Source organism: Carcharhinus amblyrhynchos, chromosome 11 (genome assembly GCF_965287045.1).
Source record: "Carcharhinus amblyrhynchos chromosome 11, sCarAmb.v2.hapA, whole genome shotgun sequence".
Classification (NCBI taxonomy): Eukaryota; Metazoa; Chordata; class Chondrichthyes; order Carcharhiniformes; family Carcharhinidae; genus Carcharhinus; species Carcharhinus amblyrhynchos.
In genome coordinates this window covers 56,643,015-56,669,169 of record NC_137334.1, presented here as the reverse complement: position 1 = coordinate 56,669,169, position 26,155 = coordinate 56,643,015, and the positions used below count along the sequence as shown (strand labels likewise).

At 41.3% G+C, this 26,155-nt stretch overlaps 1 protein-coding gene across 3 annotated transcripts in view; it reads right to left on the bottom strand.

Moving 5' to 3' along the window:
* The window catches only part of LOC145350155 (sodium-driven chloride bicarbonate exchanger-like), a 256,118-nt gene that overhangs the window by 140,955 nt on the left and 89,008 nt on the right, over nt 1-26,155 (bottom strand). For all 3 annotated transcript variants that reach the window (XM_080199161.1, XM_080199162.1, XM_080199163.1), the window contains exon 3: nt 5,235-5,378. In XM_080199161.1, coding sequence (XP_080055287.1) covers nt 5,235-5,378 — 144 coding nt within the window. The remainder of the gene's footprint in view (nt 1-5,234; nt 5,379-26,155) is intronic.

Sequence of the window (26,155 nt, the reverse complement as noted above, 5' to 3'; positions counted from 1 at the left end):
AAAAGTCCTAGGGTAGAACTTTCTCATCCCGCCCACCACGGGAATTGTAGCGGGGGGGGCAGACCATCACACCGGTCCATTGACCTCGGCCTTGGGGTGAGCACTGCGGAAAATCCTGCCAATAGTGTAACACTTGGGAAACCACAGAACTAACCCTCCAATCATTGGAAGTGTCCTCCTGAAAACCCCATCAACCTCCTGACTACTCCACTGACCACCGATTATGACCCTTGCACCCCCTGCTACCCTCCACCTCCTGACTACCCCCATTGACCACTGATTACACCCCCTGCTATACCTGGCCTTCTGACTAATATGTTGCCTAATGATCCTCCAATGTCTGCCCACACACAACTCTGGATTCCATACTTCCATCAGAAACCTCGCTGATTCCTGTGCAGTGGCTTAAAACATCAGGACACAGCCTGGTTTTCTAATAATCCACGACTGTGATTTCAAACTGCAACCACGAAGTTTACTTTTGGAACCCCAAATGCAATAATGTCAACCATTTTTTATTGAGAGGATTACTGTAGATTTCTTCCTTGGGCTTCCAGAGAAAACAAATCTTCCAGCTGCTTCTCACCTTTCCAATTTTGTCTTATATGAATACCAGCTTCCAAATGTGGGATGCGTCATGGATGATAGATCTAGCACTTACTCTACTTCAGATGTAGACCTGTGGCATGAAGATGTGCTTTATGCCAAAAAATGTCTAATCAACTGGCTGTAAACATAAATTTAATATTTTTTAAACAAGTTTTTTAACACCGACTAAAAGAGAATTAACCTCACAGTCAATATGACCATCTAATTTGTATAACTATACATTCCAACCCAATTGGAGTGTAGACAACAGATCTGTGAAACCCACCAAAAACATTGACTCCCCAGGGAGTATGAAACACCCCACATCTGGCATATCATTAACAGTGCACCTATGACAATCACCTCTGGTATTCAACTGTTGGAGAGGGACGATTACAGGTTAATTGCGTAGAAAATGGGGCCCTGGTTTAAGATAGCTTTCCAAAACTGTGTTCATCGAGTTGCAATTCGGATATATATAACCATTTTTGAATGACTAGCAGTTGGACAGGGTGATCACTGTGAGAGTTAAGCATATGCTTTCTCAGCAAAACTGAACAAGCAGCGTATAGAGATCCTCCTGCCTCTCTCCCTCCATGCGTTTTGCTTTTGTTGATTCTCTCTCCGTACACAGCAGATGAGATTTTAAAAAAAGAACTGTACTTCAAAACTGTGTCTACATCTTTACATTTTTTACATTACACTTGTTTACATTACATTTGAAGTGTCGAGAGCGTGTGAGTTTATTATTTTACTTAGATCAGTTTAAATATAATAGAACTAATCTCTTTCTCTGGGTGGCACAGTGGGTCAGTGCTGCTGCCTCACAGCACCAGGGACTTGGGTTCAATTCCGGCCTTGGATGACTATCTGCATGGAGTTTGCACATTCTCCCCATGTTTGTGTGGGTTTCCTACCACACTCCAAAGATCGTTGACTAGCCTTGGAAAATTGCCCTTTAGTGTCAGGGAGAATAGCAGCATAAGATGAGTGTGGTTATGGGGATAGGGCCTGGGTGGGATTATTGCTGGCACAAGCTCGATGGGCTGAATGGCCTCCTTCTATATGGTAGGCATTCTATGATTGTATTCTTTGTCAAATTCAAGAAAACCTGATTATTTTATGCTCACAGCATATAAACAGTTAAATACTCACTGTATTTGCATTTATATCCTTTCCGCAGAAAAACCTGTTGCAGTCAAACAAGGAGAAGAAAATGAGGGGAGCCATTCAACCCCTCTTCACCTGGTCTGGTTTTATCTCTCAACTTTGAGGAAGGTACATGCTACATCAGATCCAAAATGACAGAGTCTCTGAACTGTTTTTACCAAATATTAAACAGTTTTGCTAGCTATACTCGAACTAAATTCAGAGATAAACTCTAGACAAAAAATCTCATTTTTAACTCCACCCATCTCCAAGGCAATGTGACACATGCGGCCTGCCCCAGGTAAGAATTGACTATCTTTTAATTCCAAAAATTTCCTTAATTATAAGAAATTATGTGGTTAACTTATATCTTTAACTGCAAAAGTCACATCTCCAGTTTTTGGCTAAGTAAGCCCACCTGCTATTTATGGTCTTACCTTTCTAGCTGTTAACCTCTTAAGTCAACATGGCCCCAACCTTTTAAGTGTAATAGACTCCAAGCTTGTTTAAATAGCATCTACTTCAGAGTATTACCAGTTTCTCAATCAGAATTTTCCATGTGTGTTACACTTGACACTTTAACCTTCAAACTAAAAGTTATATTTTAAATTATATGAATCATGGACAAGATATTTGCAACACTTCCCAAAGCAGCTGAGTCTGTGGCAGATTGTATGGAGCGGGGAAAGCTTCCCTGCATTGCCTTCATCTACTGAGTATCCCATCTCCTACTAGCAAGTTTTAAGAATGGAACAGCCAGCCGGCAACAAAATACATTGTAGCCAGTGAAATTACTGGTGACTTACAATGCAATTGCAACTGCACAGAAACAGTAAAGTACTTGCAAATAAACAACAGTCATGACACTAATTGAGAGTCAAGGAGAGTGTGGAGGAGGCTGAAATTGACTGGAGAGCACAACATAGCAAGGGCCATGGAGATCCTTCCAACCTTAATGACAGGTACTTATTAATATGTTGGCAACTGGCCAGGTGAACAGCTTGGCCTGTGGATAGGAGGGAATTAGTAGCATGGAGATTTTTGGGGAAGGTTTATGCAAGTGGGAAGGGAACCTTGCGTGTATGACAAACAGGAAGCCTGGAGGGTGATGAACAACTGCGTAGCACAAAGATGAGCAAAATACTGGAGATTGAGGGTAGAAAGGGCTTCCATGAGGAACCTTTATACTTTCTAGCCCAAATGAAGGGCTAAAAGAACCACTTAGATTAGGAAACAAGTAGCTCATGTCTCTGATCAGTTACTGGAAATGCCACAGGTTAAGTTTCCCTTCACTTACTTTCAAGTTTAAGTTGAGGCAGTCCCATCTAACTTTTGTAGAAGGCTTGTTGGAGCTCCGAGCTTCTGCACTTTCAAATCTAAGAGATGGGAATGGCATTGTGTTGGACTTGACTTGCCCGATCCTGATATTGCAACCTCACAGCAACCCTGTACCACCAATCAGGCTAGAGAGTAGTTATAATTAAGGCCAATTATCCAGCTTCAATTATTTTCCAAATTCACCCATATCCCATGCCCTAAAAATTGTACTGCACAGTGTCCATTATTTGATCACTGCATGGATGCCGAAGCCATGTGCTGAGTGGCTACAAATGTTTCCATGTAGACCACACATGTCAATCTCCTACTGACCATCAGTGTGTGTCTGCATAAAAGAAAGGGACTGTATACTTAAACAAATTACCCATGCATTCCAAAGGAAAATTGACAGTCATATTGCACCAAAGGCCCACAAATCCCAGGCTGGACATTTCTTCAAATAAATCCTTATAAAATGATGAAAGGTCATTGATCTAAAGTGCTAACTCTATTTCTCTCTCAGTTTCTGCTGCCATTCCTGCTGAGTGTTTCCCATATATTTTGCTTTTATTTCAGATTTCCAACATCTGCACTTTTTTGCTTTCATTTTATTGTTTAACTCACTACAACTTCTACTGCAGGGATGCCTATCTTGAAGGAGTTCAGCTCCTCTCGCCAACATAATGTTAAATAAAATTACTCCACTCTTAAAAGTTACAAGTCAATGCTCAGGGTGAACTGGGCAGACCCAAATCCATCTCTTTGCTTGCTCCAAATACCAAATGCAAATTGAATCCAATTCATGCTCCCCACAAAAAAACAAACAAGATCTGAGCTGACAAGATAAGGCATTGCACCCCATTTTGCTCTTGACCCAATGCTTGATCTTAACCTACCCAGTTCATCTACATCAATATCTGGTCACCAACCTGAAACATTGTAGGTGGCAAAGGTCTTGCCCATTGGTTGGAGAATTGCAACAGCCTAATATTGCTTCCTTTTGGGAAGCCTGACAAAGTAAGCATCTGCATTAAGTAATGTCCAATGTTTCAGATTTTTGACCAGAACTTCATGAAGCTCATGTGTAAAACCGAAACACAGTAGGGTGGAAATTAGTCTGTAATTCAGGTGGAATAAATCAGAACTGAACAAATAAACTGAGAAACAGGATTGGCACTGAAAGCAGTTTAGCAAATACAAGATCAAACATAAGAAACAAATACTGATGTAGGTGAAGAAGGTCTAAAAAAACAAATTAAAATTAAATCAAATGCTTAAGTAGACAGTAGCAGTCCTTCCCCGGGATCAGTGACAGAAATCCCAATCCACAGAACTGTGAGGCACTCAGAAGTCAGCATCTGTGCATTGCAGGCAGTGCCAGTGGAAGGTGTGGTTGTTACCAGCAATTCGCCCAGGGAGAGGCACAAGATCGCTGTGAGACTCAGACCACAAGTGAGTGAGCGCAGGGTTGGAGTCACAGGATGCAGTGTGCAAGAAAGTAAGGGGGTCAGCAGTAAACACTGGCTTTCAGTGGCACCTGCCTCTTATCATTGATGCAGCCCTCGGAGTGCTCCCCTCGTACCCTGGAATCTCACAGGCTGGTTTTTCACCTTCTTGCAAATCAAGTCCTTAACTCACTGCTGGTTTATTACCAGCAATTACAAGCGTGCATCAATTGTCCACTTGAGAGCCTCAATTGGTGGTGGGATGGGAAGACCATCCATGAGTCTTCCTGCCCCAGACTTCATCGGGGCAGAGGTACAAGGATGGTGGGGTCCCCGTCCACCACCATCTCAACTGATTAAGTGCCCTGTTGTCGCCAAACATATCTCCGGGAGGGCATTAAGTTCTGCTCATTAACTCCATGATACTGCCCCACTCACTGATGTTTTCCAGCATCTTCTATTTTCACTCCATTAACTCTGCCAAGAATAATTTGCCTTCCCAAATTCATGCACATGTCCTTGGTTAACCAATGCCTTTCTAAATCCAAAACAGTTTTTATCAAAAATTCTGAGTTTTTAAGAATATTCCCACAACTGCACAACACTAATGATCAAACAGTTGCCTTGTCTATCATACAAGTTGTAAACAGACCTCCATCTGCCCATTTTCTTCCGAGTAAAAACAATTAAAATGAAACGTTTACAGATCCTTATCATAACAGAGAAGCGCTGTACCATAGGTTGGAGACTCTCTCCCATCCTCTGTGCTAGAGTCCCTCTCTCGGTCACGCTTGCGATGTTTGTGCCCACGATGCCTGTGTCGTCGGTGGCTTCGTCTTCCTCGTGGTACATGAACACCAATATACAAAGTCCGATGACCTGCAGACAAAGAAAGGAAAGTTAGATTCCTCATGTGTGTATTTTCAGAACAATTCAGTTACTTTCAACAGTTGTGTTTGTAGCTGCAATCAAAACTGGTGGTGATGAGACAAACTAGATTTAGTTTTGTTCCAAAATTCAAACCATGCTACATAAAACTGCAATCTGGATACCTTAATCTCATTCATGTTGCCAATTCTGATTTTTTTCTGGAGTTGTCAAACTCTATTTGACTTTAACTTTTCTGTCCTAGTGTCTCTGAGCTTTGAGCTCTAAGACTCAGACATATTCAGCAGTGTAGCGAAATTCAGTTTCAGGGTGACCTCCTCAGCAAACAGCAAAATATGGACCGAAGTGGCTGTCACCTGACATTCTCTTCATGCTTCTAACCTGATTCATTTGCACCTTCACCAGCAGACTTCAGTCCTACATGTCCTTCTGTCAAGAAGAGATCAGGGTTGGAGGTTTGATCCTATCCTGCCAATCGATTTTAAGAAAGCAAGCAAGGTACGTCATATCAAACTCTTTGATCCGGTTACAATATTTTTCTTTCCAAATTTCACAGCTACAGAGTAAATACAACATGATGATTGTTTGTAATTTGATACCACGTTGACTCCAAACTCTTGAGCCAGAACTTTCTGGCCATTCACACCAGTGTGATCTTCCAGTCCTACCAATGGTGCACTCCCACTGCAGGTTTCACACAGTGAGGGGTGCATTCAGTGGGAAACTCCAGGACCAGAAGAAACTGTCCAATGGCAGACTATCTTCTGGCCTCGCGAAATATGCGGCAGTTGCAGGTAAATCCCACCCTTGATCTAAGTTTTGGAAAGCAAAAATATTGATATTGATCTAAATGTTAATAGGAATCTAATTAAGAATAGTTAGAATCACCTTTCATGGAAAATAGTAAACAAAATATGTTAACAACATCCTATATTGAGTTTCACCGAATAATGGGGCAAAACAGTGTGCCTTCTATTGTGCTTAGTTTGGTGGTGGGGCGCATTTAATTTGCTGGATGAATAGTGGATGGAGCCATCTTCCACCTCTACCTTGATTAAGTCTGAAGGTGGAAGAACCTTACTTGCAGTCTTCCCAGGGATAGATCTGCATTCAAAAGCACTCAGTGCCTAATCAAGGGACCCAACAGTGGAAAGGGAGGGGGGAACTTTCTGGAAGCCATCCCTCTGCCCTTGGTGCCGAGGCCCCTCAACTCCCTTCCCACGTGGCCTCCAATCCTGCACACCTCTTGCACCATCATCCCCCCTCAATCCAAGGCCTCTGGGAGAGGCAGTCGCAGCACCATTTCTCCAGCCAGAATGCTAACGACAAAAGAGCTGTCACTCTCTATTTGGTTGGCAGCTCTCAATGCACAGGGATTCTACCACTGGCCTGTTAAGTGCCTGACTGGCACAGATGTGGCAGGCCTTCTCAAAAGGTGACGTGGGGCGGAATTCTCCGAAACAATGGCAAAGTCTTCAGTTCAGTCAGAAAACTGGCGTGTTTTTCCCCCAAGAAAGAAGCAGGTTTCCCGATGGGATCTTCCCACACTTTGTCATTTGTTTCAGAGGTGTTTTAATCCATATTGTGAGAGGTACGGCCCAACCACACCAGCAAGACCAGTTGCTCAGGGATCGGAGCACGCTTTAAAAACAGCATCCTAATCTCAAAGTGAAATTAAAGATTAGCACTCACTACCACTCTCACCCTGAACAACTAGTTTTGGGACAATCTCCTTCATTGGTTGCATGGCAAATTCCCCCCTCCCACGTTCCAAACATACAAATGCCAGTCCGATCAACTGCCCCCATCCCCCCACCCCTCGCTCCCGCAATATAGGTCGCCAGCCTGATGTATTCCCCACCCCATAACATAGATTACCGGCCTGATCTCCTCACCAACCTCCCCCACCCTGCCCTCAACTCCCATCACCCCCCTCCACCCCCTAAACATAGATCACCAAAATCAGGACATTTGGGGACTCCCACTGTATCCCCCTTCATACCCTTCTCCCTTCAGGCTCAACCCTCTTCAAGCCCCACCCCCTTTGGCACTGTCCCTTAGCATGTCCAACCATCCAAGGGCTACCTCCAGACCTCCTGGCATGGTCCTCACATCTGGTCTTCATTTGTGAAGACCAGCAGTCATTCCCAACGACACCATGTCACAACTACGGGTGGGAAAATTCCACATTCCCAGAAGATCTGGTGTCAAGGACAACATGGTGGCACAGTGGTTGGCACTGCTGCCTCACAGCTCCAGGGACCCAGGTTTAATTCCAGCCTTAGGTGACTGTGTGGAGATTGTACATTCGCCCCATATCTGAGTGGGTTTCCCACAGGTGCTTCAGTTTCCTCCCGCAATCCAAAGATGTGCAGGTTAGGTGGATTAGCCATGCTAAATTGCCCCTTAGTGTCCCAATGTTAGATGAATTAGCCATGGTAAATGAGTGGGGTTACAGGGATAGGGCATGGGACAGGGCCTGGGTAAGATACTCTGTCACAGTCAGTGCAGACACGATAGGCCTAATGGCCTCTGCTGCACAGTATGGATTCTATGATTAAGTTGACTTTGCATATTAATTTAAAAAGATTGCATCTCTGCTGTGGGGCACACCACCCCACATGGCATGAACCCAATTACACCGGGGAACATCGCGAACCGTTTGGCACCCAGTGCAAATCCTTTTCCAGAGCTCCCGCTGTATTTTCACGGCACAGCAAGTTTTGCGTCAGAGATTGCTGAAGAACCTCCCCCATGGGGGTGTCAGTAGCTCTCCAAGATCAAAGCACCATCACTTGCACAAGATTGTTTGTGGCGTTCTTAGGTAAGTAAACGGTGTCATAGGGTTTAGTGTTGTACTGTCGGTCTTAATGGAGGGTGCATCTTTTCAGTAGGCCAACTTTCCTGTCAATCAAATATTATTTGGCACTATAGTCATAGAACCAGTACAATCATTAAATCAAAAAAGTTGGTGCATAATCTAACAGCGTGATTGTCCATATTTATTTATTACTCTCAATTTCACTTGTCACTAAGAAGTGCAAAATTATGGCTGCTATTCTCCCATCCTGCTGTACTGATTTTTTTAGCGCAGCAGAGCGGGAGAACTGCGCAGGGGGCAATGTGCAGGATTAACATGAGAGTTTACGCTCCACTAGCCCCAAGCATGTGGCAGTGCCAAGGGGGTGGGGCCTATTGTCAGTGGGGTCCAGTTGCCTATGGGTTGGTCAACTAAGGAGGGAGGCCAGTGATCGGGCCGGGCTACTGGAGGCGGGGCAGGGGGAGGGGGGTGCGGTCAGGGCTAGCTCGGGAATGGTCGGAGGGGCAGCACCATAGGGATGGTGGGGCTGGCCAGCAATCGGGAGGCTGACAATACATTGCCACTGCACATGCCCAGAGACCCACTCGTTTCCACCTCCTGGGTGGGAATAGGCCCCATCCACTGATTTATAATGATATTCATGCTGGTGGGCTTTGCAGTGCACAGGGTGTGGGAGATTCTCCTCTGACCTCCCACTGAAAAAAACCTGTGTGAATTACTACAGTTCTCATGCAAATTCAACACTTCGAATTTTTTGAGAGAATTCCGGCCTATGTATTTTGGAAGGAAAAATGACAAGAGATCGTGTACATGAAATGATACAATTTTAAAGGAGTCCAAGAACAGAGGGAATTAGGTTTCATAAATATAAGTCTTTGAAGGCAGCAGGACAAGTTGATAATGCAGTTTAAAAAATACAGAAATTTTGACTTTATAAATGGAGGCACAGGGAATAAATGCAGGGAAGTGAGGCTAAACCTTTGTAAACCACTGGTTCGACTGCATCTCCAGCACTGGCCCAGATTTTGCACGATGTGGAGATGCTGGCATTGGACTGGGGTACTATGTGAGACCTCTTACCAGATTTTGCAGTCAAGAGTCAAGTGAGGGTGCTTGATGATAACCTATGAAGAAGCTGCCCGCAAAAATATAGTGATTTCTGCAGTGTGGCTTTACTTTCTCCTGATGCCAATTTAAATCATTGCCACATCAAGCGGATGTCTTGGCAGTCATGTTTGCAAGCAAGAAAGGAAACAATCACATTTAAATATTCACGTCCAATTCAGGAACATGAGAGCACTTATGCCTTTCATTTTAATTTAAATTTTCAGCGAGCAAAACAGTGACTATGATTGAATCCTAGAATCATAGAAACCCTACAATGCAAAAGGAGACCATTCAGTCCATCAAGTCTGCACTGACCACAATTCCACCCAGGCCCTATTCCTGTAACCCCACATATTTACCCTGCTAATCCCATGACACTAGGGTCAATTTAGTATGGCCAATCAATCTAACCTACACATCTTTGGATTGTGGGAGGAAGCCAGGGCACTCGAAGGAAAGCCACGCAGACACGGGGGGAATGTGCATACTCCACACAGTGACCCAAAGCCAGAATTGAACTTAGGTCCATGGCGCTGTGATGCCACAGTGCTAATCACTGAGCCACCTTTAGGTGGATTAAGATGAAAGCTAAAATCCTTTTACAGGACAAAAAAAGGTTAAAAAAGTCTTTTTATCATTTTGGAGAAAGTTGACATTCCACAACTAAAAAGTGAAATCTTGAGGACCACAGAGATTGTTTATTTGTAATTCTGCTGTTAAAACACCGGTAGGCCTCATTCTAATACAGTATCAGGAATGAGGGTCTTCAGTTATTTGGAGGCACTGTTGTCCTTTGAACAGAAAAGGTAAAGGGGACATTTAATAGAAGTGTTCAAAATTTTGAGGGGCTTTGATAGACGGAAGATGGTAGGAGGATTGGTAACAAGCAATTTAAAAAAGCTGGCAAGAATGCCACGGTAAAAGGGAGGACATTTTTTTACCCAATAAGTTATGATCTGGAATGCACTGCCTGAAAAAATGGTGGAGGCACAGTCAGTAATAATTTTCAAAAGGAAAGAAAAAAGTTGCAGGGCCATGGGCTAAGAGCGAGGGAATGGAAGTAATTCAATAGCTATCTCAAGGAGCATACATAAGTACAATGGAATGATTGCCTTCCTTCTATGTGTTACGTTACTATGATTAAAAATTATATACAACAACCTAAATTTAAATAAGTATGTTTTTCTTCTACAAATTGTCATGAAGTCTGATGTAACAAAGAGGCATTTAAATCACAAAGATTTCAAATAACATCATATCACACTTTTCTGATAGTTACAAGGTGACATTGGACCTGCAAACCACAGTAACAAGGACAATTATATCAAAACTGGTTTTGGACTGGTGATTGCTGAGAAGCGAAAATGATTTCGGAAATTGTACTTGAGATAAAAGATGACAAGATTTTTCCATCACTTCAGGCATGCGTCAGCATTCTGAGAACAAGGATCATAGAACGCTACAGCAAGGGAAAACGCCATAAAGCTCAGAATTGCATTTATCTCTGATTCAATAAAATGCTTGTAAATCAAACGTCACCACTCAATGAAAGATTACAAGTGAAACTTGCAATATTTAAGAATACAAAGTCATTAGCAGGAACAGAAGTACCCTGCTCACTTATAAAAATGTTTGGTATATATCAAGGGCTAATGAAAATTTTAAGCAAACAATATTGAAAAGTTAGTTAATATAGCTGTCAAACATAGCTGTGCACTGGTAGCTAAAGTAATGGAGAAATTTGAGCAAGTTTTTAGTGACGCTGGCTGGTTTATGCAAGCAAGAGGGTTGGTTTGCTCATGTGTTGGAGCTCCAGTTCTGGGAATTGAGAGATATATATCAGCATCTGCTAGGATTACTAAACAAGCAAAATAGGTTTGCCAGGAACGGATCATAGTGCAAGAATACAGACCATGTGCTCAGAGGCCAAAATACTATTTTTTCTTCAGATTTCTTTTGTATGGGACTGGTGATGATGAGTTGAGTTTTACTTTAGGAGCCACCTATCATTGTACATTTTTGTTCCTGCTCTTCTGAGCATGTTATATCCCAAGCTCCTCTGCCTTTCTATCCATTTCCTGCAGCCTCACTCTTCTCTGCTTCTATCACCTTTATCTCCACCTTCACTTCTCTCATTCCCAACTAACTATCTATAACCACCTTCTTCAGGCCATCCAATTTTGTCCAATTTTTTTTCCCTATTTTGTGGTTAATATGACTGAAATAGTTCACAGCTTTCCTTTACCTCAACCTGTGCATCTTTCACAACGCTTAGTGTAGCACAATCTATGAACTCTGCTCTCATCATCCCCTTAACTGTCTCACATCTCTATCCTCATATCGTACCCTGGCTTCTGCTCAACCCTTTCATACCAGAATACCATTTGTTTGTCTTCACCATAGCATTAGTGGAGCCACTGGCATTGTCTTGCTTCTTCTCTGGCTTTCTTCAAGCCTCCCTCAGTCCACATCTCAATGTTTTCCATTTATCCAATTTTTGTTCTTATCCTTCTGTTTTTTACCCTCAATTTCTTCTTCAAGATAAAGCCTTCATTTTCACCACTGATTTTACACTCCCATTATCACAGTGGAGTTCCTACCATTTCACATTTTGACTGACAGCTCAAAATGGATATCGATTCTTTGAAGTGGGACAGTGCATTCCTATGCTTGTTTTTACAAGGGAATGAAATGTCGTGAATGGTTTACTTTTAATCAAAGAGAGTTTTCTAAACTAGTGTATTATTCAATGACACTTAAGAACATTATTTTATCTCAGCATAGGTCCTGAAGTCTGCCCATGGCAGATACTGGGTGAGCTGCCATGGCTGCATGTAAGGGCAAAGAGTGGTAGGTGGGGCTAGGATGGCATGAGGTGGCACTAAGCTAGCATAAGAACGATGATGAGTCATGGAGGCTAGGTGAAGGGGCATCAGTTGCCATGGAATATATGAGTGGTCATGGGATAGGTGGAGTGGCATAGGTTCACTTGGAGTGTATGATGGGTTATGGGGGTGGGTGGACTTCATGAGGTATCATGGATGGGGCACGGGGAGTGTGTGGGTGGTGAGGGAGAATGAGTGGTGAGAGTTGGAGGCCTGTTTTATTACTGTATCTTTTTTTATTGGACAAAGTCACCAAGGCAGGTCACCCACCCAATTCATCACCACACCCTTTGCTACAATCCCCCCCTCCAAAACAAAACTCAGCTCACTCCCTCCCCCCGAACCAGGATGGAAATCTGAAGCTGCAGGGCAATTTCCCCCAAGTAGGGTTGTAGAGCTGGAGACTGTTTTTCTGACTCAGAAGTGAAAATTCAGGCCTCCCTCTCTGTTGCAATTTTTTTTGCCTTTCATATGATGATCTCTCACTCTTCTGAACACCAAAGAGTATTGGCCCAACCTGTTAACTTTTCCTCATAAGACAATCCCTTCATGTGAGGAATCAGCCTTGTGAACTTTCCTTAAGTTGTTTCCAATGCAAATATATCCCTCCTTAAGAGACTACAACTGTACAGAGTATTCCAGGTGCTGTCTCATCAATGCCCTGGAAAGTTCTAGCAAGACTTCCCTATTTTTACATATCAATCCCCTTGCAACAAAGGTTAACATTCTATTTGCCATCCTAATTATTTGCTTTACCTGCACATTAATATTTTGTGATTCACGCGTAAGTATTACCAGATCCTTCTGTGTCGCAGCAATCTGCAGTGTATCTCAATTTATATAATATTCTTTTTTTCTGTTCTTCCTGCCAAAGTGAACAGCCTCATATTTCCCACATTATACTCGAGCTGCCAAATTTTTGCCCACTCACTTAACATTTCTATATTCCTTGGCAGATTCTGTATCCTACTCACAAATTATTTTTCCATGTATCATTGTATCATCAGCAAATTTGGCCACGATGCAGTCAGTCCTTTCATCCAAGCTGTTAATATAGATTGTAATTGAGGGCCCTGCACTGATCCTTGTAGTACTTCACTAATTACAGTTCGCCAAGCTGAAAATTATTCATTTATTGTTTTCTTGTTATTAGCCAGTCCTCCATCTCTAATACATCATATCCAACACCATTAATTTGTCCAGTAGCCTGTTATGTGGTATCTTATCAAGTGCCTTTTGGCAATCCAAATGCACAACATCTAGTGGTACCCCTTTATGTAACCTGCTTGTTACATCCTCAAAGAACTCCAATAAACTTGTCAAGCATGGTTTTCCTTCCACAAAACTATGTCCAGTCTGTCTGATTGTAACATGATTTTCTAAGTGTTCTTCTTATCATCTCCAAAATAATGGATTCTAACTTCTTCTCAGTGGCAGGTGTTAGGCTAATTGCCCTATAGCTTTTTTGTCTCCCTCCTTTCTAGAATGGTGGATTAAGGTTTTCAAATCAGCTTGGATCGTTTCAAAATCTAGGAAATTTTAGAAGATGGCAACCAATGTTACCCCTACAATTGTAGACATTTCTATGACATTAGGATGCGGGCTATCAGATCCAAGAGACTTACCAGTTTTTCATTCCATTAGCTTTCTGAACACCATTTTTCCAGTGACAGTGGTTGTTTTAAGTTCCTCTTCAGATCAGTTTGAGAGTGAGAAACTTGGGTCAGAAACAACTGTGGTACACTCAAATAAGGGTAATTATAAAGCAATAAGGCAGAGTTGGCTGAAGTGGACAGAGTTTAGCAGCAAAGACAGTTGATTGGCAATGGCATATGTTTCTGAAAACAAAGATATATTCCATGAAGGAGAAGGAGATAAATTATCTATGGTTAACCACACAAGATAAGGATAGTATTAAACTGAAAAAAAATATACAATTTGGCAAACCAGAGGATTTGGGAAAGTTTGGGAAATGATGACCAAAGAGATAATAAAGAGGGAGAAGATAAACTAGAAAGTAATATAGAAACAGACAGTTAGGCGTCTTTAAATATATGAAAAGGAAGAAAGAATCAAAGTGAACATTGGCCCTTTAGGGAATGAGTTTGCAGAAATAATAACTGGGAACTAGGAAATGGCTGAGCAGTTAAATAAGTACAATGTCAACCTTCACAGTGGAACCAGTAAGAAGTCTCACAACACCAGATTAAAGTCCAACAGGTTTATTTGGAATCGAGAGCTTTTGGAGCCCTGCTCCTTCATCATGGTTCACAGTGGATGACACTAATAACTTTCAAAAATATGAAATAATCAAGGGGCAGAAGACAGGCGGAAATAAATACAATCTTTAGAAAAAAAGTACTAATGGGGCGAAAGGTCAATATATCCCCTGGACCTGATGCATTGCATCCCAGGATATTAACAGAAGTAGCTACAGAGATACTGTGTGCACTACTTGTAATCTTCCAAGAATGCTTAAATTCTGGAAATGTTCCAGAGGATTGGAAAACTGTCAATGTAACACCTTTATTCAGAAAGGAGGGAGTCAAAAAACAAATAACTACAGGCCATTTAGCTTAACTGCTATCATTGAGAAAACTTTTAAAGTCCATTTAAAGAATATAATAGTTGCCATAGTTCCAGATGACCATATGCTGCTCTCCTCTTTGAGGATCACCATGCCTCAGATGAGAGTGAAGGTTGAGAAGGCAGGGCCTGCATGAATAACTTCAGCCAGTACAGAAATTGAACCCACACTGTTGGCATTGCTCTACATCAACTGTCCATCCAACTGAGCTAAACTGACCCTTGGATTTCCAAAAAAAAAATTTGATTAGGTACTGCACAAAAGGCTACTTAATAAGGTAACCGCCCATGGTGTTGGGGGTAGTATATTAGCATGGATAGAGGATTGGCTAACTGACAGAGGACAGATAGTTAGAATAAGAGATGCATTTTCAGGCTGGCAACTGATTGACTCACAACACCAGGTTAAAGTCCAACAGGTTTATTTGGTAGCACAAGCCACAAGCTTTCGGAGCACTGCTCTGAAGTGAGACTTCTTATTGTGCTTACCCCAGTCCAATGCCAGCATCTCCACAACTGTTTTAGTGCCACAGGGATCTATGCTGGGGCTACAATTATTTACAATATCTATTAATGACTTGGAAAAGGGAACTGAATGTACTGTTGGCACATTTGCAGATGACACAAAAATCAGTGGGAAGGCAAGTGGTGAGGATGAAATAAAATGTGGGATCTTACGACCTTGCTTGGGTCAATTTGACATGGCCAATCAACCTAACCTGCACATTTTGCTAAACTATACAAGGCACTTGATACTATGAACAGTTTTGGTTCTTTTATCTAAGAAAAGATATATTGACATTAGAAGCAGTCCACAGAAGGTTCACTAAGTTGATCCTGGGTACGAAAGGGTTGTCTTATAATGAGAAGAGGTTTGTACTCATTGGGGTTTAAAAGAATGAAAGGCAATCTTATTGTGATCTTATTGAGATTTTATGGGATTCCCTGGGGGTCTGACAGAGTAGATGCTGAGAGGATATTTCCTCTTCTGGAAGAGTCTAGGACCAGAGGCCACAATCTCAGAATAAGGGATTGCCCATTTAAAACAGATGAGGAAAAATTTCTTCACTCAGAGTGTCATAAATCTGGAATTCCTTACAACAGGCTGTTAAGGTTAGGTCTGTAAGTATGTTGAAGGCTGAGATAGACAGATCTGAAATCAGTAAGAGAATCAAGAGTCACGGGGATAAGGCAGAGAAGTGAATGTGACGATTATATTAGATTAGCCATGACCACATTGAATGGGGGAGCAAACTTGCTGGGCCAAATGGCCTCCTTCTGTACCTACATCTTATGGCCTCTCTCTCCATTTTGCCTCTTGATTTTCTACTATTCTTCCAGGGTGTTTCTTAATGTCTTATGTTTGCTATAACCAGGTGAGGAAGTTAGGATGGCTTCACTCCTTTCCCATTGCCTGACCTTAACAGATATTAAAAAACAATAATGTTCTTGGCAATTCAATGAGTGTTGAACTGTTGATATACTGTGACTGTAAAGAAAGACACAGACAGGTTTCTTTGAATTTCTTTTGAAAAAGGGATAGTTTTAGTTTTATTTAACCTGGTCTAAGTAAAATAATAAAAATGCTCCAGCTTACACACACATTCCGAGATTCAAATGCACACATGAAGAAGTTAGAGTGTGAGCTTGGGTTAAGCATTTTGAACTCAGGTAAAGTTAAAGGAGTATGCAGATCCTGAAGACTGGTGACTTGGATGACTGAGGGCTCAACTCAATGATCACTTGGTTTCTGTACAAGAGGATGATGAGGATCAATTTATCATTTCTCCCGGAGTCAACGGCTACCAGGTTGATTCTTTATTCTCTACCTGCAGCACATGGATGGTCAAACAGCAAACAAGGCTCAAAACCTTCAAGTTAGATTGGGGGGAGGAGGGGGTGATAACTCACTCAGGGTCTTGCTTCTTCAGTTTCTCATTTGCTTACCCCAATCTGCAGAAAAAATATTTGCTTAAACATAAAAAGGATGAGCTGACTTGTCAAATGATCCTCTCTCTCTCTCTCTCTCTCTAATGGCCCAGTTTCCCAAATATAGTCATGGTTATTGGATTCCAATTACCTGGCTTAAATGATTAGTTTATGTCTGGACATTATCTTCGTAGTCAGATTTCCATGTCCAAGTCATTGGGGGCGATCTTATTATCGCGCCCAGCCGGCCCGAGGATGGGATGAGCTGGTAGGATTGCGCGAAGGCCAAGATATGTGCCCAATTTCTCGCCACTCGCAATCTTACTGATATGAGATATCCAGCATAGTCAGCCTCGCATCCATTTCCACCAGGAGGCAGAATAAATTATTTAATTTAAATCTAAATCTCATTTATATGAAATTAACGAGCCCAGAGCCCAATCATCCAAGCTCACTTGCCTGTGTTGCCTCATTGAGGGAGGGTCTCTCTAGCGAGAATCATAGCTGGTCCCCAGATGTGATGGCCTCGCTGTTGGAGGGTGCGGGGAGCAATTGATCAAATCCTTGAGGGAAAGGGGTTGGCGTGCTCGTGATAGGCCTTGGGCCCCCACAGTAGCTGGAGGAGGGATGGGATGGGACAGGGGCCTACTTTAGGCCATGGAGGCCAACTGAAAGCAACAGAGGCTATGTGACAGGTCTCTCTGCTGCTCAGAGCTGAGAGACCTGCACATGCATATTGGCGCCATCTGTGGTTCTCAGCCAGCTTGCAGGCAATTTAAGCCTGGCCACTGCCCCTTACAGGCAAGAAACGTTTTTTAGCAATTGTTTATGCAAGGAGTGCATAAGATACCAAAATTGGACTCACTGAAAAAACAGATCCAAAACTCTCCAAAGAGTCCAAAGATGTATGGGTTAAGTGCATTGGTCATGCTAAATTGTCCCTAAATTGTCCTGGGATGTATAGGTTAGAAGAATTAGTGGGGCAAATATGTGGGATTATGGGACAGAGTACAGTACAGACCCAATGGGTCAAATGGCCTCCTTCTGACTTAAGGGATTCCATGATTCTCCGTTTTCACCTCGTTCTGGATTTAGAATTTTTTTCCTTTCATTGCACCCATTATTTCTAATGATATCCCCCTACTCAGTGAGTTTCCAGTCGATCACCGGGATACTTTGCTAATGGGGTAGAAGATGGACCCCATTCAGACTCCTTCAAGGAAATTATTACTCATGAGATTTTGTGGGCAGGTTATCTTCATTTCAATGGCTTTGAATGTAGAAGTTACATATTCAGCAAATATTCAGCCAGCTTTGGAACTGCAATTTCAAGTCATTAGCATGTGGCTTCAGTCTTTCTAAAATCCAATCAGTGGTTTCCGGTTGGTAAATTCATAAGTCATGGTTCCATAACATATTGTGAAGCCAGATGAAAAATACTCAAAGTCTTTGCAATTTCCTTGTTCCCCATAATTAATTCCCAGAGAATTCTAAGGGACCATTAGTTACTTTAGCTGCTCTTTCTCTATATATAAACCTTTACTGCTTGCTTTTATATTTATTGCTAGTTTTCTCTCAAATTCCAATTTTTCCTGTTTTGTTATATTCTTAGTCATCCTTTGCTGAGTTCTAAGATTTTCCCAATCCCCTTGGCTAATAAATACAGCAGTGTACATTTTTCTTACAATTTGATTCCATTTTTAGCTTCATTACCCAGCTACAGATGGTGTGTCCTTCTTGTAGAGTCTTTCCCAGTTTATGTATTTTAATGAGGTTGTTGTGAGATATCAAAGCATAGCAGGAGGATCAAATTAAAATACAGATCCTAATACAGTCATAGTCCAACTGAACAGCAGAAAAGGCTCAAGAAACTGAATTGTCTAATCCTGTTCTTGTGTTCCTAAATTTATAACAGTCAAAGATCAAAGATGGTATAATGTTTTTGAAGTACAGATCAGTCATTATCTAAATGAATGGTGAAACATTTCAAGTACCTGAACAGCCTACTCCTGTTGTTGTAAATGTATACAATTACTTAAGATCAACAGTAGGTTGCAAAGAATATCATCGCTAACACTAAATGGAAACCTATTATTACATTCTAGTACAGCAAACTTTGGTCAGGATTTTCCAACTCCACTGTGGCAGGACCCATGGTGGGAAATTCAGTCAAAGTCCCACTGGCTTTTAGCAAGGCTGGACGATACCGGCAGCAGGAGGTACCAGAAAATCCCACTCATTGGTAAATTCTTCAGCTTTATTCAGGGTACAAAAACAGTGTCATCAAGGTGTAGCTCCCTCAGCTTAAGGTCAAATTGTGAAATTGTGGCATCACAATGTAAATCTCATCTTTACAATGAGTAGCACAATAAAATCTGGTGTTACAATATGTTTGTAATTTGGGTAAACAAAAGAACACAAGAAAGAAATTGGAGCAGGAGTGGACAATATGAACCTCAGAGCCTGCTCTGCCATTCAATATGATCATAGCTAATGCTCCATGTCAAACATTTGAGGCAGAAAGCTGCAGTTTAAATGAAGAGAATGGCGCTACACCGACTTTTACAAACTGGCTGATCTACTGAGAAGTAAACATCATCAGCTAGAAGATATGAATAAATATGTTTTGTGACGGAACTGTGAACAATGATATCATCAATCTGTAGATTCAATTGAAATACTTGTCTAAATATGGACATATTGTGAAGGACATAACAAACTCAATAATACTTCTATACAGCAGGGTAGGATAGTTGCATTTGTTGTCACAAGTAAATCTTGATGTCTGGAGCCTGATTTCTGATTGTTAATCGGACTCAGACTCAGATCATTAGGTCCTTGACCAATCATTTCACTGCCAGTCTATGAGATTGGTGCTCATGTCCTCTTAGGTTACTATGTTCAGCCGCTTAATGTTGTGGAGATCTTCCACAGCATTGTTTGTAGGAATGCAAATTAAGTGAGCAAGAGATCACATTTGATTAATCCATAAGATAAATTTGAAGAGGTCACCAGCTCAGTGTAGAAAGAATGTCCAGAGATGTTATCAAAGTTTAACATCCAGAGGCATCTAAAGGGTGATCAGAGATCACATCTGATTAATCCCACTTATTTTATATCTTCCTTCCAAATTCTTCAGATGATTCGCCAGCATCTGGCAGCTCTACGTAGGACTGAATGTGGCCAGCTCGAAGATCTGAACATGTTTAATCTACGAAGGGAGCATGAACAATGATCACATCATCAACTAGTAGGTTCAATGGAAGATTGTGAACATTGAAAGATTTGACTCAATATGATTAGCTTCATAATATTGTATTGTAATTTGAGAAGGACATTTTAAAAAGAAGTCATACTGCTGCACAATTGTGTTTTGTTGTTACATGTAAATTTTCCATGTCATTGCTCATGGGTAGTTGGGGACCTGGATCCTGATGTAGGATGGTTAATCAGCCCTGTTCTCAAATTCTTCCTTGGAGTTCCTGACTGAGTCTCTTACTTCCAGTCTGTAAGCGTTGTCCTTATGAACTCTTATGTTAGGATATTCATCATTTTGTTTATCTTCCACCAAACTGCTCATGGTTAATCAAATTATGTCAGCATAGCTTTGTACTAAATTAGTAAAATTAATTTCAGGAAATCACTGGTGTCATGGAAAAGGAATGTCTAAAGATGTTTTCTACATACGAACATTTGTAATAGGAACAGAAGTAGGCCGTTTGACACTTCAAGCTTGCTCCACCATTCAAATCCATCATGCAAACCAGCCTTCCATCCATTCACTCTGTCTACACTTCCCGCTGCTTCAGCAAAGCAGCCAGCATAATTAAGGACCCCACGTACCCCAGACGTTCTCTCTTCCACCTTCTTCCATCAAGAAAAAGATACAAAAGTCTGAGGCCATGTACCAACCAAGAACAGCTTCCTCCTGCTGCTCTCAAACTTTTGAACGGACTTACCTGCATTAAGTTAATCTTTCTCTACACCCTAACTATACAGTAACACTCCACTCTGCACTCTCTCATTTCCTTCTCTATGAACAATATGCTTTGTCTGTATAGCGCACTGGAAATAATACTTTTCACTGTATCTTATCACATGTGACAATAATAAATCAAATCAAATAAGGTCATGGCTGATCTGTTTGAGTTTCAAGTTCCACATTCCCAACTAGTCCTGATAACCTTTGATTTCCTTGCTGAACAAGAATCTATCAACCACTTCCTTAAAAATATTTAATCACCCCACTTTCACCACCTTCTGAGACAGAATTCCAGTTACACAAGGCTCAAAAAGAAAAAAAAATCTCCTCACCTCTATCCTTTAAGCTAGTTTTAAAAAAGTGCCCCTGTTCACCTCCTTGTTAATCAAGAATATACCTCCGCCTTAAATATATTCAAGGACACTGACTCCACCATCTTTAAGAATTCCAAAGGTTCATAATCTTCAAGAGAGATAAAAACTTCTCATCACTGTCCCAAATGAGAGACCTCATATTTTTAAACTATGACCCTGAGTTCTAGATTCTCCCACAAGAGGAAATATTCTTTCCACATCCACCTTGTCAAGTCCCCTATATTTTTCAATCAGGTCACCTCTTACTCTTCTAAAATTCCAGCAAATATAAGCATAGGCTGTCCAGCTTTTCGTCATAAGACAACCCACCAAATCTAGGTACTAGTTTAGTAAAATTCCTCTGAACTGCTTCCAACATATTTAATCTTTTCTGAAATAAAGAGACCAGTCCTGTACACAGTACTCCAAATGTTGTCTCACCAATGCCATGTATAACTGAAGCATGACCTCCTTATTCTTGTATTCAATTCCCCCTGCAATAAATGATGACATTCTATTGACTTTCCTAATTACTTTCTGAACCTAAATGGTAACCTTTTTGGCAAAACATACAATAGGATACCCATCTCCCTCTGCATGTCAGTGCTCTGCAATCTCTCACCTACTTTTATTTGACCTGCCAAAATGGACAATTTCACAGTTACCCACATTATACTCCATTTACCAGATCTTCCAGTTTCAGGATTTACTGGTTTCCATGCTCTGTGCCGGGGCAACCTTTAAAAATAGCGCCCAATCCTTGCACTTCTAAGTTGCTAGTGGAATGGGTGCATCAGAGGCCAGCAATACCTTGTGCAACCCATGAGTTGAACTGTTTTTTCCAAAATGCAGCAGAGAAGGCCATCACTACCGTTGGTTGCTTCAACACTGCTTTTCCCCACCTGACGTCAACCCTTGCCAATATCGGAGAAAATTCCATCCAATGTCTTTAGTAATAACTTTGAACAGTTTCCATATGGCAGATGTTAAGCTAACTTGTCCATAGTTTCCCGCTTTGTGTCTCTCTCCCATTTGAATAAAGGAGTTACGTTCGCTATTGTCCAATCTAATGGAATCCAGTCTTAAATGAGCTACTATATCCTCCAGTTAGTTCAGTTAAAATAGCACCATCCCACCTTGCTCCCCATTCACTGTCTTAAACTGAACCAAATTGCAATCTGTGTCCTGTTCAACGCTGAGCTGAGTTTTCCATTGCAAAGTGCCAAATTAATACTACACTGGATAAATTATACACAGTATTAATTTTCTGACTAATTGTAACACAGCTTTAACAGGGAATGCATTGCACTTTTATTCATTAATCAATGGTCTGAGTTCCACTGCATGGGTTCTATGAAACACGTTCATAGCATAAGCCACCTCATGTATTAATGAAGAGCAGCAATCACCAGAGGATTAGTCATTTGACCTCTTTAAAAGAGAAAGGTTTCTATTTCATTTCGGGAACTGGTTTAGTGAGGGCTTTCAAAATTGCAGTTTTTGAATTAAAGTCCATACAGTCAAATCAATGCTTACTTACCAGAGTTAGTGTTCAGAAAGACTTAAAGTGTACTGCACAGTGTTGTCCAATTATTATAAAACAATTAATATAAAACAATGGTGGCACTGCTGCCTCTCAGAGCCACGGACACAGGTTTAATTCCAGCTCATGTCACTGTCTGTGTGGAGTTTGCACATTCTCCCCATGTCTAAGTGTATTTTCTCCAGGTGTCTGGTTTCCTCCCACAGTCTAAAGATGTGCAGGTTAGGTGGACTGGCCATGATAAATTGCCTCTTAGTGTCAGGCAGATTAGCTGGAAAAATACATGGTGTAATGCAGCTAGGGCCTGGGTGGGATTGTTGTTGGTGTAGATTTGATGGGCTGAGTGGCCTCCTTCTGCACTTTAGGGATTCTATGTAATGCAATTCTGTGTAATTCCAATTACGTCAAAACACAATTTGACTTCTTTGAAATGTTGACATTTTATAGGTCTAAGTAGGTGAGGAGTCTTAAAAGCTAAAGAATGAATCAAATTGGTTCCCTTTTTAAATCTCAGAATCTGCTTCAATTCTTGGCATACACAAAACAAAGCAATTAATTTAAAGTCCAAAAGAACCAAACAGATTTGTAGGCTCATTATTACATTTTGCCTTCCCGGTACCTCTTGTTGTACCCAGTGCTTCAGCACCTCTGTCCACCATCACATGTCTGTACCTGCTTCGAAACCAACCAAACCCTATCACCTACCTTAGACATCTACCTTCTCCCTGCCAATTTACCCTTTAAATTTACCCGCTTTATGGCAGTTAGTGTAGTGATAAAGGAGGCGTGGACTCCTTGAATCCAATGGACTTGAACTGTGCTGGGGTCTGTGAAGAATCTTTCGGTGCAAACCCCAAGCAACTCCATTCATAGGAATTGTCAGCATAATCGTCGAGGACAGATAAGTCAGAAATTATGGCCCATTACTTCCCCCAGTAAGACAGCCCTAAACAATGTGCACATCCTTAAAATTTGAGTTCAACTTATTCAGGGGTGATGTCAAGAAACACTTCATTACACAAAGTGGAGTGGAAATCAGAATCCACTCCCAAAAAAAGTTTTTATTATTGAGTAGGTTAATTGATGAACTTATAAAATTCAAGGGAGATATTGATCTTAATCAAGTTATAGAGGGATATGAAAGCAAGACAATTAACACAATTAAGATTGAGTTAAGATGGTTAAGATTGACTTAAGACAGCTACCCTGAGTTAAAATAGAGAACAACCATGATCTAATGGGACAGCAGCACAGGTAAAAGGAGCTAAATGAATTACGCCTGTTTCCAAGTTCCTATGTTTAACAAGGATCAAAAATGTGGATCAAAAATGGTATAATATATTTGAGGCACTGATCAGCCTTGAGCTAAATGAATGTTGAAATATGCCTGGAGAGCTGAAAGCTTACTCTTGTTCCTGTAAATATATACAACTGCTTAACATCAATGGCAAAAAACAAATAATTTCAATGCTGTGCTCGTCCGCGTTCTGTGTACTCTAGGATGTGACCACATGGAAAATTGTTATCGCATTCCCGAATCTTAAGTCACCATACCCCAAATGATGCCCAAGGATGAGCCAAACAATTCCATTTTGGTGTGATCCCTAGAACTGAGGGGTCAAACCATGATATCATAGTGCAGGAATCACTCTTACAATACCAATCACAGTCTCATCGGACATCACAATACTGGGTAAACTGGGTAAAATTTGAGGCAGGATGTTACGCATTCAGTTCAAATGCAAAAAGTGAAGCTGACTGTTACTAACTGGTTGCTCTAAGAATGAATATGGTCAGCTGACAGATTTCAACATTCATTTAGCTCATAGCTGATCAGTACCTTAACTATATTACACCATTTTCAACACCTTTGACAAACATAGGAACACAGAAACATGAGTAATCCATTTAGCTCTTTGAGTCCGAACAGAATAAGTTATCTTTATGAAATGAGTATGAACAATGGTGACAACATCACCTGATAGATACAATGGAAGGTTCTGGGCATTGAAAGGTTTGCCTCAACGTGGTTATCTTGTATTAGAGTTCATGAAGGACATTATAAACTTAACAATACTGCTGCACATTAGGATGGAATAGTTATATTTGGTGTCAGAAGTATATCCTGCATACCACTGGTACAGAGAGTCTGGTTCCTTGAGTCTAATTTTTGATGGTTAATCAGCCCCGTTCCCAGGTCCGTCCCCAACTGACCATTTCACTGCCAGATGATGAGTTTTGATTCTTATGCCTTGCCCGGTCACAAATTCAACTATGGGGCATAACATCACTAATATTGCTTACAATATTCCAGATGTCAAACAAAACAACATTTGCTTAGACCCACACTAAAGTCCCAGGTAGATATTTACCCCTTGCTATATCAGCATGTGCAGAACCAAACTTAAAGGAGCTGGTTCATCTCCCTTGCCCTTCCACTCTCCGTTAGGAATTGTCAAAAATTGGCTCCAAAAACACACAAATCCCAACAACAATTTGATTTGACTCCATCTAAGGTAGTATAGATTAGTGGCATTGTGGACAGTGAAGAAAGTTATCTCCAATTGCAACGGGATCTTGATCAATTGGGCCAGTGGGCTGACGAATAGCAGATGGAGTTTAATTTAGACAAATGCAAGGTGATGCATTTTGGTAGATTGAACCAGGGCAGGACTTAGTCAGTTAATGATAGGGCACTGGGGAGAGTTACAGAACAACGAGATCTAGGGGTACATGTTCATAGCTCCTTGAAAATGGAGTCACAGGGGGACAGAGTGGTGAAGAAGGCATTCTGAATGTTTCAGAATGCCTTCTTTCATCCGTCATCCGTCAGAACACTGAATACAGGAATTGGGACGTCTTGTTGAAGTTGTACAAGACATTGGTACGGCCACACTTGGAATACTGTGTGCAATTCTGGTCACCCTATTATGGAAAGGATATTATTATATTAGAAAGTATACAGAAAAGATTTACTAGTATGCTACCGGGACTTGATGGATTGAGTTATAACGAGCGGCTGAACAGACTGGGACTTTTTTCTCTGGAGCGTACAAGGCTGAGGGTGACATTATAGAGGTCTATAAAATAATGAGGAGCATAGACAAGGTAGATAATCAATAACTTTTCCCAAAGGTAGGGGAGTCTAAAACTAGAGGGCATAGGTTTAAGATGAGAGGGGAGAGATACAAACATGTCCAGGGGGACAATTTTTTCACACAGAGGGTGGTGAGCATCTGGAACAAGCTGCCAGAGTTAGTAGTAGAGGTGGGTACAATTTTATCTTCTAAAAAGCATTTAGATAGTTACATGGTACGATGGGTATAGAGGTATATGGGCCAAATGCAGGCAATTGGGATTAGCTTAGGGGTTTTAAAAAAATGGGTGGCATGGACAAGTTGGGCTGAAGGGCCTGTTTCCATGCTATAAGCCTCTATGACTCTTATGATTCTAAGGTCCCCAACAGCACCGACTGATTTCCCTGCCTCTGATACTGAACGAGCCTCAGTGGATCCTGATCAATGGTATCCAGTACTATCAATGGTCTGAAAGTCTAGCCCTG